Raw genomic sequence first — 14,508 nt, 5'->3', positions numbered from 1 at the left:
AGCTTTGGCAGCCTTTTAGGGGCATCTGCCCCAAACAGGCTCTTCTGGATTACAGTCCCTGCTCCTTTCCAAGTGCAAGGGCATATTCTCTTCACAAGTTTTGTCACCTCTGACAAGAAGCATAATTTGATAGCAACAACCACAGCAGCTCAAGTATCTCTGAATCCAGCCTGCTATTACCCTGCTCTTCTCTGCTCCAGGCAATGTGTTTCCACACCTTCTCATTGCTGTCCCCATCACTTTTGGAACAGGGTGCTGTTTTCGTGGAATCACATCTGTACACACGTGTGGGGTTTTTTGCTGTGTTACTGACTGAGCCATCTCATCCCTGTCACACAAGTGCTACCGGCCAGGAGAGAAAGCGCAGGAGAATGCACAGCTCCCAGGAGCAACATCGTACGATGTCCCTATAGTCAGTGGCTAACTTGTTTAGCTAGTTTGCTGATTTAAAAGAGTTTGTAGTATTTCTGGATCTTGTGCAATTCTTTGCATGTGTTTTCTGGAGAGCCTAGGTGACTGCCTTCAGGCTCAGTATTTTACTGAAGAGATTTGAATACTTAAAAGTTTATTTTTACAGCACTACACTCTTGAGTGTAGGTTGGAGCTTCTGAATCAGGGTTACAGTGAGTTCAAGTTCGTTGTTTCAAACCAGAACTCACAACTTCAGGCAAATCACCTAAACCCACTTCACAGTAAAACCACTTAATAAAAAACTGTGGTGTCTGGGTATGTCTGCTTAGAAAGGAGAAGGATTATACATTTATTGTCAGAAGAAAACTGTAAATGAAAAGTTACTTGCAATGAATAGCTATGAAGCAGAAACTGGAAAGTTCCTGTGTAATGACAATTTCACTTCACTTATTTTTAAATTATGGTGGACATATAAATAGGTAACTCAGCTCTGCATACTTTAAAAAACAAAACCAAAACCAGGTGTAATAGTTATTTGCTTACATTGAATAAACACAAATGTATTACTAAAACTTAAATATGTTCAGTATTTTGCTGTTTCTATGCATGTTTATATAAATAAAATCAGGTATTTGATATTAAGATTTTTCAAGAGGGTACTAATATTTCTATGGAACACTCCTAGCTAATAATCATCTTCCACTGTGGGAGGAATTTGTAAGTCAACGTTGTGGTAAGAATTAACATTACCCATTCAAGATTAAAGCAAACCCCCCTGTATTTAATTGTGTAAGAAAAAGAACATAATATATCCAAGGGCACCATCTGCTGACAGGTTCAGGGTGCCAAGTGCTTTCATGGATTTTCAGATGTAGGGAAAAATACTGCACATTCAGACCTCACATATTTTAGAAAACATCTTAGGTTTGGCTCGATTTTAAGGAGAGTTCAGTCTTGGTATTGCTACAAATTAGTAGTGTTTGAGATTCATTTTTTGAATAGTGAGCTCCTGGTCTGTTTCTTTGCCTTCTGCAAATACCGGTCAGGAGTTTTTTGCTACAAACTGTCTTGAAAGTCTCCTCAGAGGGACAAGACAGCAAACGACCTCATTAGGTGAAGAATATTATGCAATATTGAATCAAAGCAAAGTGAAAAATTCATCTATGTTTTTTCCTCATTTTGTTTCAAAGCATCCTTATCCCTGATGATATTTAGGTGGAATAGAGATCAAATAACTACAAAAAACCAGGCAGTATGACCAGCAATATGCCTCAAGTCACCATTGAATAGTTATTTATTTTTTCCAGGCTGTTAACGTTCTTCTGTGGCACACAATACATGCTCTTGCAGTGCAAGTAATTTGTATCGACTTAGTGTCAAAACGTGCAAGGAAGGAAACTGCCTGTGTGATGTTCAGCATCAGAAGATTAGCAGGGAGCAGCTTGCTCAACGGGATATTCTGCTGGCAATGAGGAATTCATCAGAGCTCAGATCAAACTTGGTATCACAAAGCCACCCGAAGCTGCAGGAGTGACAGTTTCCATCTCATCACAATTTACAGCTGCTCTGGGCACCACTGGGCAGTTCATACGCATCAACCGAGGATCTTCTTATAGTCTTATTTTCTTAGCTTACAGAAGAGAACAAGAACTGGTTTTACTAAAAGCCTTAATCTACACAACTATCACATGACTCGGTTGCAGTGTACACGTTTTTCTCTGCTGCCAGGAATCTGTCGGATTTTGAACAAGGTTTTCTGGAGCACACCGAGTGCTGCCTGTCCAAGGGGTGCCTCCACAGCAGATGGCGTGTCCCATTACCCTGCTTTGTTCTCACCTGTCTGTCCTTGTACTTCCAGCTCTTTTAAAGAGAATTCTGTGGCAAAAAAAACCCAAAGCTATCTAAAGAAATGACTGAAAGAAGCCAAAAAGTCTAATTTTTTTGTCATGGTGAGATGGTCTAAATCAAAGCACTTGTACGTTCATGTTACACAAAAGAAGATTTTTTTAATGACAAAAGAATTTTAATGATATACACTGCAAAGAAAATTAGTTTCAAGTGCATTTATTTTGAAATAAACAAGACTATCATATGCATATATTCATATTTATATTAAATAACTTATTATTAAACATGAGAAAAATATTCTTAAAAACTAATCTGCCACTTTCACATTCCATTTTATATTAAGTGACTATAGTTAGGAAATATATAGAAAAATGATAAAATTGTCTCAAGCCAGCCGTAAAAGCAAAGTGCACTATTGCCTTGGGCAGTGGAGGAGCTGGATGATGATGGTGCTGCTGCTTCCTCAGAGCGGGGGGTCTCTGTGAACAGGCAGCGGTGAGGGACAGGGAAGGAGGGGAACCCTGTCAATAAAGAAGCACTCAGACAGTTCTGCGTACCAAGACGACACCTTGAATACAATTAATTCCCTAAATGATAGCACAGGGATTGCAGGCTATCCATGTGCTGTCGTGTCTTTATCCCAATTGATTTTATTTTTCTAGTTGTCAGTAGTTTAAGGATGCCATGGTGGAAATTTGTTAAGTATTTATAATGAAATTTTAACTAAAGTAGCATTCTTCAAAAGCTTTCTGAACTGGCTTTTTCTCAGAAAAAGAGCCACACCTAGCACATTTTTTTATTTCTAAGATTACCGATTGGAATTTCTTAAAAAAATATCTTCCTTTGGATTTTGTTTTGATTTTTTAGCAGAGATAAATCTTACTATAAATTACACATTTCTGAATGTAAGTGTACTTACACAGATGCTACACATCTTTTCTATTCAATATGTAATGTAAGATGGTATCTGAGCAACGTGTGCACTAAATACAATTTTGAAGTGTTTGCTTACATGTATTTTGAGTAATAGAGGATTTAAAACCATTTTTTGGTTATATTTTAATTTTCATAGTCCACCCAGTATCTGCCTTTTCAATAACAATTTACTGACATTAGTTTTAGTGTGTGTATTCAGCTAAAATAGGCACAGATTCAAGGCACAGATTGTTCTTAAATAGATACTGACTTATTTAATGGCTAGTGAACCTTTTCAAGGAGGAGATAAGAAATACATGTTCGTGATTGATTGGGTTTAATTCACACCACCTAACAATAATCTTGAAAGGGAGTAAGGAAAACACTACTGCTGAATAGCAAAGAAAAACTTTAGAGAATGAAAACCGAATGTGACAGTGTCCTCATCACTGTTTCAGTAACATCTAAACTTGAAAGGCATGAAAGGTCATGGTGCCTACTGATTGCTTTTGTAAGGTCTAATTTATGTCTACTATTTGATGTATAATATTCAAATAATATCACTTGGTGAGTGTTGCTGTGTCTTGCTGCATGCATTCATGTTTTGTTTTGTTTTTTTGTTTGACACAAGTTATTAATCTATTTTTCAGATACTGCATTCCAAAGTAGCAAGTTAGATAACTATAATTTCTATTCAGTGCCACATCTTACTTCGTATAAAAGTGCACTATTCACAAGAAACACAAGAAGTTTTACTCTACCAGAAATATACCAGTGAATTTATACATATGGCAATAAATTCTATAATAAATACTACAAAGTAGTATTCACTTTATGTGAATTTGAACATTTTGACTTTTCTTCAACATAACTGCTTGTAAGACATCTTAAAATCTGTACTTTTTTTTTAAGGATAATTTAATAAACACAATAGTAAGACTTGGAAAATCTGAACATTATAGTCCATACAGTACCATTCCTAGGTAAATACCCGTCATTCACATTATAACCATGGCAGCTTTATACTTTTTAAAATAACAGCTCTGTTAGCTTCTAGGAGCTTAATTTGTACATTCAACTTGTATATAACGTTTTCTCATTATCAATTTAGCACAAACTGAGAGCAAATTCACAGTCTAAGCTGATGTGGGCAGTTTGTTGCCAAAACACCTGCCTACCCAGGTGTAACGCTTATTTTTGTTTTCTTTTAAATGACAAACATAACCTGAAAAAACAATATTCAAAATATGTTCTTAAAAAAAAGGCTTCTGCCAATCAGGTGATAGTTCGTTTTTTAAATAAAATACTGAAAAGGAGTTGTAAGAGCTGTTGATCACTGCATTAAATCCCATGTTTTCTACTGCAGCTGGAAGATTCACAATTCACCTGGGTTAGTTTATTCTTCATTAAGAATTCATGGGAGTAGTAGTTCTACCCAGTGCAGATATTCCTTCTTTCTTCCTTCCTTTATCTCAGCATATCTCGTCTCCGAAATTGCTTCCATAGATCTCTGAGATGTTCACTGGTTACAGTCATCACACAAGAGTAATATTCCTTCCAACCATACTTTGGAGTCTCCTGTGAAAAGTGAAAAACATACAATTGGAAAAAGATATTGTTCACTAAATTCCTTAATATTACATTAAAATTGACTCAGACTCATACAAACTACATATCTGTTTTAATATTAAACCCATGAAAGATCAAATACTTCTATGGCTCAGAAGCATTTCTGTAAAATAAGAGTTATAAATCCATAGACAGGTTAAGTGTTCAGAATGCATCCTCACCTCACAGCACACAGTTAGCATTCAACAAAGAGCCTGTGTATAGTAAAAGCTGCAAGAAAGGATTTCCTCTTTATTCAGGTATGTTCTGCTCTCTCTTTAGTTTTGTTTCTTGCTTCTTCATGTTGACTCTGGACTAAAAAAGTCACCTCTAACACCAAGTAAAAAGCATAGAAGATTATTGATATTCATGAAACTGGAGCAAGGATGATATGAAAGCTTCGTTATAGGAAGTTACTTTAATCCTAAACTGCATTGTAGTTCATTGACATGAGTAAGTGCTCAGTGAAAGGAGAGGAATACTGGCCAAAAGCTGGCCTGGGAGAGCCGCTGGAGTCTGTGTCGTCTGTGGTTACCCCTCGATCTCATTATTTCTTCTGCTATTCCTACCTTCACAAGCCTGTCTTGATAGTAAGTACAGAAAGATGGAGAGGAGCTAAGTATTACATCAACTGGGGAACGAAGCTAAATAAGGAACAGGAATTTTAACTGTAGATACATCAGAAGGATTTACGAGTAATTTTAAATTGTCATCCATCTTAGAAATTAAGTCCAGTATCTAGATGTGAATGGTTACCATGTCAAGGTGAGAGATTGTCTGTTTTGGTTGAACTGACTGAAGAAGTTAAAAATATTGTGACATTGCACTATGTTAAAACCAACCATTAGAGAGTAAAGCTCACTTTCCATTTATTCTTATTACTCATCTTGAATAACTAAAAAGCATAGAACATGATGCAGAAGTTGTATATATTCAGAAAAGAATCTAATCCACAGCAGTATATAAATGAGACTTTAAATGACATATTAGAAAAAATACTTACATGAATGCATTATTTAGTTGAGATTCATAGACAATCTTACAAAAAGATGCATTACTTGCAAAATGCATTGCATTATTTAACAAAAGCACAGTCAGTTGATTAATCCGTTCTTTAAGGTACACATTTATTTTTTCCTTTATGAAACAGGTTCAGAAAAATGTTTGTGAAAATCAGTAAAAGAAACACTGAAGGACATTAAATGTTCATCTACTTATTTCTAATGGATGCATTGTTGTTGCATCTCTTTTCAGTGTACAAAATCCATAGAAAGAACATTTTACCCACATACTCTACAATGCTTTCACATGTCACTGGGACATTTTCCTCCCACTGTATCCAGGTATGTTTTTAAGGTTGTCCCACTGCATAGTGTAGACATACCATTATTAAACGTAACAAATCTCTACTGTGTATTGTTTCCCCAGTTTAATCCATCTCAACAAAGAATGAATGAATTTATTGCCTGAATTCAGATCTCTGTCAAGGTGTTGATGTATGTAAACTTGATGCTTTTACCACAGGCTCTCTTTTTGTCACCAAGCTAATTTTATTAGGCTCGATGATGAGATATTGGATTCTTTTGCATCACTGCATTTTTTTCCACTTGGTCACATACTTTCCACTGAAGTTACAAGGGAAGCATCATGACTGTATAGCATTTTGCCAGTTTCCTGTAATAGCTGTTCTGTATCTTGAAAAATTTACAGTTTACAGAAAACTTGATATACGAATACAATGTAGGTTGTAGCAGAATTAGTGGGGACAAAAAGACAAAGTACTCCGAAAAATTATTTTAAAAAGACATAGGAAAAGAAGAAAGGACATTTTGAGAGCCAAATGTTTCAAAGAGATGAAGTTACATAAAATTAACTGAAAGCCATGAATTTCCTCTTGCGTGACTGGTGAGTTGGTTTACTAAAGTGTTGTTTTAACTATTTCATTAGTATTTACACTTCCCATTAACCAGGTGGAGAAACTAGATGGTTTGTTTGTTAAGATCAAATTTCCTTTTCTGTTCCTCACATATTAGTACAATGCTTCAGTATTTGGGTTATACTTCTAAAAAGGAAGTATAATTTTAAAAAATGTTAATAATTAATCAAAATAATAAAGAAATAATCCTATGGATGCTAAATGTTAGATGCAGGAGAAGAGCATATGCAGATCAAACAGAACTCTTGTCTTCTTTCTAGGAGGACAAATCAGCTGCGTAAGCCTGGACATGCCCCAAGCCATCTTTACTGCTGAATTTCAGAGAACCAGCCTGTTCAAAAGTTGTGACACTTCACTGAAAAATAATGGTCTGAATAGTCTCAAAGAACAAAGTTTGTGATACATGACGTGTTGTGGCATGGGAATAGGTCAACAGTTCAGCTATATTCCCCCTCTCTTACCTGTCTTGCACAGGGGTCTACAAAAGGAAAATACTAGTGAGACTGGAAAGCTGGTGGGCTCCCGGCTGGGTAAACGGACCCCACCTCTCATCCTTACAGAATTAGGTTTTACACTGTTGCTGGAAAACAGCCACTGCCCCACATAAACAGGATCCAAGGTTCTTTGTTTTCATGCCATGCTGTTTGAGAGTTAGGGAAGAAAGACCGGAACCAGAGGCCGGGCGAACTCAGTGGCATACAAGTGCTCAGAGAGGCACAGGATAGGAAAAGGGAGGATCCAGAAGGTCAGATGCCAATATGATGATGTATAGAGGCATCTGTGGTTATTCAACAAAAAAATCTCAGCTTAATATTGTGCCTGAGAATTAAAAAAAGTGGAGGAACAGTCAAACCCTCCTGGTTTGGGAGCACACAAGATGTGTTGGCTGGCCCCCAGGTCCACTCATGGGGCCTTGTTTGTCATGGTTTGCACATCTCTGCTCCTCCTTTCTGCACAATAATACATCTGGGATCTACATTAACCGCTAACAGCCTTCCTAGCAACTGCTGAAAAGTCCACAAATAAAAACAGGAAAAAAGTGCTGGCACCAAAACCTTAAATTGCAAAAGAACAAATTCTTGCTTTATGTAAGAAGATAAATGTGTACTGACACGTTTCTGCTGTGTCCACCATGTGACAAACAGTTTCACAACAGTGCTAGAGTTAGGTTATGGTTGGCCTCAATGATCCTGAGGGTCTCTTCCAACTCAAATGATTCTGTGACTCTGCAATATGGCTACAGAACACGCACACCCCAGTTTTTACACTGAAACCCACAGTACGATCTAACTGTAAGAATGAATATTCATGTAGCAGATATGCAGAAATAGCCATGGTCATCACATATGGGCAAAGTGCCTATTTTTGAAAATTGTCGATATAGCATTAACTGAGCCAACGACACAGTATTGTTTTTGAAAGTGTAACTGTATAGATCAAAAGAGAATCAAGTTACTAACAGTCTCTCAGGAAGAAAAATCTGCCTCTACAATCTTCATTGATAAGTACTTATTAGCTACATGTATCTGAGAAATTACTTGAAAAGTGGTCACAAGACAGACAGAAAACAGCAACAGGAATTATGAAAGAATACTTTTCCCTATTTCAAACATAGTACAAAATTGCAGCTGGCTTACAAAACAGTGACAGTGCGAGTCAGCCATTGCCAGCTCCAGCGTAAAATTTCATTGCTTCAGTCAGAAAACACAACGTGACATTTTGAGCTACTACACTGCTCACAGTCAGAGAATCTATTCCTGAGTTTTGGAACAGAGAACAAAGCAGTGACAGTTTAACACTCAGCCATTCCTGCAAGCATGCCAGCACACTCAGACGGGGCGGCTAACACATACCGTCATTTATCTGCTATAGAGCTCCTTCCTCACGCAGGATTTGAAAGTAGTGTACCTCTGTACAGGCTTGTAGCCCTGTGGAGCAGAAGATGGAGAGGTGCGCAGATGCAGACAACATGTGAAGGCAGCCAGAGGTAAGCATAAGACAACGGTATTGTGAAAATACAAAAAAATGGCTTTCGGTGACAAATAGCTAGAAGATACAGTACAGTATATGCTAGGTAAGATGTTTATCATTTAGTCATTAAGTTCTAAATCTTTCAGTTTTAAAATGGATTTTATAAAGGAAAGGAAATATTCTTATATATTTTTAGATTAAAAAGAGAGGAATAGCTATTTTAAACCAAACTAGCCAGCAAAAATACAGCTTTTCATGTCTGCACATTTTAATAAGTTTATGGCAATACCTTAACTGACCGCTTGATGGCAGATTAACATACTAATTTGTTTCTTCAAACTATTAAACCAAAAAAGGTTTCAAATGAGAGAAATTTCATTTGATAAACTCTTTAAGACACTTTTCCAAAAGCACACCTTAAATATATGTTAAAATTAATATTTTTATGTTTGAAAATGTATTTGAAAATATAATATTTGAAAATATTATTTTTAGATGTTTTAGCGTGATCATCAGAGACTACATTGATTTGGGCAGACATTAACTGTAGGATACTGAACATTAAAGCCAGGTATTTACATTTCATAAACAGGTGCAAATTTCTCAGGCCAAAAGTTTCCAAGTTGCCACAAAATACTGCATAAGCAAAAGCTATAATGTTCTTTTATCTCTACAACTGAACGGACCAAATCTTAATATGGATTTGAAAGACAGTTATTAACAAATAAAAGGTTAGTGATTTGTTAGTTTTGATGTAGCACAAGACAACATTTGAGCCCTTCACATTGTAGGAGCAAGAGGGCAAACTTCTACTTGTTCTGGCCAAACTAAATACTGTTAACTTTTAAGGTACAAACTATAGGAAGCAATTAATGACACTTTCTGCCCATTTGTTCCGGGCAAAAGGTTCTTATGTGTTCTTTTCATTCTAAACCAAGACTGAGGTGGGCAGGGGGAGGGTGTTTACTAAAGTGAAAAGGCAAAATTTTGCCTTTATGGAAACTTAGAGGAAATTGTAATTCCTAAGTTTGGTACTGTACTGTAAATTTCTTAGAATACTACTGATTAGTGAAGAGAATGCATGCTTCTGAATAATCTAACATGTCTGCATATTACTGAATTATAGAACCAAATCATGATCATGTCCTATCCAATCTGGGAGATACATCTAATTAAAATTAGACATAGCATTTAAGAAAGACAGTGCTGTTCTTCTGAACATCACTGGCTATTCTTTTATAGTCCACTGCAATATTTTATAGTGGCTTTGGCAAAAGAAAGCATAAGACAGAATAGTGCTGGATGATAGAGATTCTTAAGGATTACAGGTGATTTCTGTCATGCATTTTGTGAAATAAAAACGTAATACATTTACAAGAATTACTTAGTAAGCAGACTTTTCTGGTTCAATTAACATACACTGCACACTTACAATTAGTAAACAATTAAAACATATAGCTGAACATCTTGAAACGGTTATGAAACAATCATTCCCACACCATAATAAAAGGAATTGATGACCAACGAGGAAATAAGTTTGTTACAAATGCAGTGGTTGTTATCCACATATTACGTTCAATCATAATATTACAAAAATGACAAGTACACTATTAGACTCAACACCACAGAAATTTCTAAAATTATATTTAGGAAGCTAACTAAAAATGACTAAAATTACATTACAGAAATAACATACTGAAATGTGAATTTAGGAACTATAATACAGTTTAAGATTTATGTCTAAGGGATTAGGTTATCAGTAAGAGCACCATTTTACATTTAGTTAAAAATGTTAACACCTGTCATATAAAGAAAAAAAAAGTGACTTTTCTTGATCATGCTCTAATTAAAAATTTTTCTGCTACTATGAAGTTTCCCTGTACTCCACAGAACCTGAAGAGGGCAGCAAGGCCTAAAAGGTAAAGCACGATATAAAAGCTTGTTCCCTATGAAAATTTTCTGCAAGTAACTTCCTGCCCTCTAGCTTCTTGTAATTTACTATATTAGATACAGGGTTAAATTCTCAAAAGCAATTTTGAACTAAAATATAGCATTGTTCAGCACCACTTCATTAATTCTTTATTTGAAAACTAAAGCTATCTTCTGCTGCAACTCTTTCCAACAGTCATTATCAATACTTGGTATTTTAAATAGCGTTTTAGAAGAACCAGTGGTTGACCTTTAATTAAACTGCCAGAGTTTAAGAGAGATGAGCTCTCTTTTCCCTGCGAACAACCCAGACATAATTGATACCTTTGTTAAAATCCTTAATGCCAATCTATCTATCACACAATACAGAAGAAATGACAGTATGCACGGGATTTCTCATCTCCAATTTGATTTGTGTACTATGAGGGTACATTACTTCCTCTATGTATTGCTTTCCAATTAAAAAAATATCAAGAAGAAATTTATCTTATAGACTGCTTCAGGATTTCCACAAAACATTTGTCTTTAAACATACGCACTGTTGGTTTGCAGCCTACTGGTGCTACAGGTGCTAAGGTAAGTAGTAAAGTCAACTAAGATAACTATAAAATTTAGAATCCTTACCCTAAACCCTCGATTGAGTCTGTCTTTCATAATACCGATAAATTCTTTATAACTCAACTGGTCGTCTCTGTCGACATCAAAAATCTTGAACACTGTGTTCACCAAATGTGGAGAAAGCTTCACACCTGTGGCTACATATACAGCACGTTTGAATTCATCTGCATAAGGAGAACATCAGAAGAAAAAGTAGAATACATGAATGCAATCCTACTTTGTGGACAACATAATTTGAAATACAAGCAAATTTTTAATTTGAGGTTTCACTTTTAAACACTCAAAAGCAGGAAAATGTGAAAATTAGCATTGAATTTCACAGTTCTAAACCAAGTAGTTCTCAAATGATATAAAATGATACTGCTTAATTGATATCAATTATTTTACACGAGATAACAGTCCATATGCTATACTATGTGTAATAAAATTAGAAAATCATATTCTAATATAAATCTATGTTACGTATATACTGATGGCATCTACTTAATTGACACAAAGCAGAACCTAAGAAACAGAGCACAGAGAAAATAGTGTACTCCTTTGGCAAGGCCACATGAGGTAGGACTATGCTGCTGTTATTGTATCAGACCCATGAAGATGCTACTTGAAGAGAGCGCACAAGTCTGATCACCTCACATATTCTTCACCTTGCACTCCCCAAGCATCTCAACTGTTACATTAAGGATTTTAATAAGTACACACTTGCCTAGTTCTTTCATCACGCACTTACTGATTTGTTCAAAAATCTGTCTAATCCCTCTTTGGACCTTCTGATGCTGTTTCCTTGTACAACCTTTGCAGAAGGCCAGATTCCAGACACTTCACAGTGCAAAGAAATGCTTTTGTTTGCTTGGAACTGATCTCTTAACTCTTGTATTATCCACCACTTATATGACTTGTAAAGCTTTATCATATCTCTTACGCTATGACTGAGCCTTCTCCTCTCAAAGCTGGAGTCCCAGCCTTTTTAGCCTTTTACCTCAGACATTGAAACTGCAAACCAGGAATTACAAAACATTTTTGTATTTTTGTCAACAGTTCTGTATCTTTAACAACGGATTTTCATAAAAATACAAATACTTACCTTGACCTATGGAACGACTCGCAAAATTATACATTTGCATTGCAATCGTAAAATCTTCCAGGTTGTTCAAGAATTGGAAAAATGATCTAAACTCATCAAATGTGATACCCTAAAAAACAAAAGAACAATATGCACCATAAGAACAGTCGTGATGACAAATGAATAAACCAGCCTTGCAGTTACAAATATCTACTTAATTTCAGCACAGATAATACTCCCATTGAAAAAAACAGATTTGTACTGAAAGTCAATAAAGAATTGGAATTTCCTGAGGTATGCAAGATATTTTTCCTCTTTGCCACTGCAACAGATAGCAATTCTGACCCAAAATCAGAAAAAATATTGTTTCATTGTTTAAGGCAATCTTTAAGAATTCCAGAATTATTACAATATGGCAGTTAGTATTGAGAATAAGAGTCTAAGTTTGTATGAATATTGGAATATGTTTACAACTGAAAACCTGCAAACCGCTATCATATGTATGTGTGCTCACATAAATACATTAAATTGCCATTAAATGGCAGAGGGGTGGATGTGGTCTACCTTGACTTCAGTAAAGCCTTTGACACAGTCTCCCACAGCATCCTCACAGCTAAGTTGAGGAGGTGTGGTCTAGACAATAGACTAGTGAGGTGGGTTGCAAACTGGCGTAAGGAGAGAAGCCAGAGAGTGGTAGTCAATGGTGCGGAGTCTAGTTGGAGGCCAGTATCTAGTGCAGCGCCTCAGGGGTCAGTACTGGGGCCAATATTATTCAATATATTCATTAACGATTTGGACGAGGGAATAGAGTGTACTATCAGCAAGTTTGCTGATGACACTAAGCTGGGAGGAGTGGCTGAGATGCCAGAAGGCTGTGCTGCCATCCAGCGGGACCTGGACAGGCTGGAGAGTTGGGCGGGGAATAACCTAATGAAATTTAACAAGGGAAAGTGTAGAGTCCTGCATCTGGGCAGGAACAACCCCAGGTTCCAGTATAGGTTGGGAAATTACATATTAGAGACAGTGTAGGGGAAAGGGACCTGGGGGTCCTGGTGGACAACAGGATGACCATGAGCCAGCACTGTGCCCTTGAGGCCAAGAGGGCCAATGGCATCCGGGGGTGTATTAGAAGGGGGGTGGTTAGTAGGTCGAGAGAGGTCCTCCTTCCCCTCTACTCCGCCCTGGTGAGACCACATCTGGAATATTGTGTCCAGTTCTGGGCCCCTCAGTTCAAGAAGGACAGGGAACTGCTGGAGAGGGTCCAGCGTAGGGCAACCAAGATGATTAAGGGAGTGGAGCATCTCCCTTATGAAGAAAGGCTGAGGGAGCTGGGTCTCTTTAGTTTGGAGAAGAGGAGACTAAGGAGGGACCTCATTAATGTTTATAAATATATAAAGGGTGAGTGCCATGAGGATGGAGCCAGGCTCTTCTCGGTGGCAAACAATGATAGGACAAGGGGTAATGGGATCAAGCTGGAACACAAGAGGTTCCACTTAAATTTGAGAAAAAACTTCTTCTCAGTAAGGGTGACAGAGCACTGGAACAGGCTGCCCAGGGAGGTTGTGGAGTCTCCTTCTCTGGAGACATTCAAAACCCGCCTGGACATGTTCCTGTATGACCTCACTTAGGCGTTCCTGCTCCAGCAGGGGGATTGGACTAGATGATCTTTTGAGGTCCCTTCCAATCCCAAACATACTGTGATACTGTGATAACATCATTAAAATAAAATACTTTAATAGGCCTCCACCCACTTGAGATGTAAACCACTGCTCAAGTGATCCTACCTAAGCTCTAGCTAAGATTTATAAACTGTTTGATTGGAGAGCTTGACCCATCTCCATCAGGAATTGCGTTTCTCAACAAGCATATTTGTTTTCTGTTCTGTCCTTCACAATTGGGAGAAAACTTTCATAGACACAAGCAGAACTACCTCCTTACTTTCCTTTGAATTTTTATCTTAAAAACTTAATTTACTAATACTAACCAATACTGTCTTCTTGTTTCATTGCATTTGACATCTAATGGTTTACATCCAAGTTCTGTTCCTTGCACCCTGTTCAAACTGAAAACCCTCTGGGACTGGAGTAATTTTGTCACTTATTTGTGAAATACTTAGATCAGTGAAATTTCAGTCCCCAACTAGGACCCTCAGGTACTATGGTAAAACAGCAATAATACAGAATGGCTGTCAACATCTTGAGTTAACATT

At 36.9% G+C, this 14,508-nt stretch overlaps 1 protein-coding gene across 10 annotated transcripts in view; it reads right to left on the bottom strand.

The window, feature by feature from the left end:
* Positions 1-2,459: 2,459 nt before the first annotated feature.
* MICU3 (mitochondrial calcium uptake family member 3) overlaps positions 2,460-14,508 on the bottom strand; it is a 54,337-nt gene continuing 42,288 nt past the window's right edge. For 4 of the 10 annotated variants that reach the window (XM_065061011.1, XM_065061018.1, XM_065061013.1 and 1 more), the window contains 4 exons: positions 12,321-12,429; positions 11,243-11,400; positions 8,572-8,646; positions 2,460-4,752 (listed from right to left, as the gene is read on the bottom strand). In XM_065061011.1, the coding sequence (XP_064917083.1) occupies positions 8,578-8,646; positions 11,243-11,400; positions 12,321-12,429 (336 nt within the window). In that variant the 3' untranslated portion in view covers positions 2,460-4,752; positions 8,572-8,577. The remainder of the gene's footprint in view (positions 4,753-8,571; positions 8,647-11,242; positions 11,401-12,320; positions 12,430-14,508) is intronic. The other 6 variants (XM_065061014.1, XM_065061009.1, XM_065061010.1 and 3 more) reach the window with 3 other exon arrangements.

Source organism: Columba livia, chromosome 4, assembly GCF_036013475.1.
Source record: "Columba livia isolate bColLiv1 breed racing homer chromosome 4, bColLiv1.pat.W.v2, whole genome shotgun sequence".
Classification (NCBI taxonomy): Eukaryota; Metazoa; Chordata; class Aves; order Columbiformes; family Columbidae; genus Columba; species Columba livia.
The sequence above is the reverse complement of the archived record's forward strand: the minus strand, read 5'-3'. Positions and strand labels throughout refer to the sequence as shown.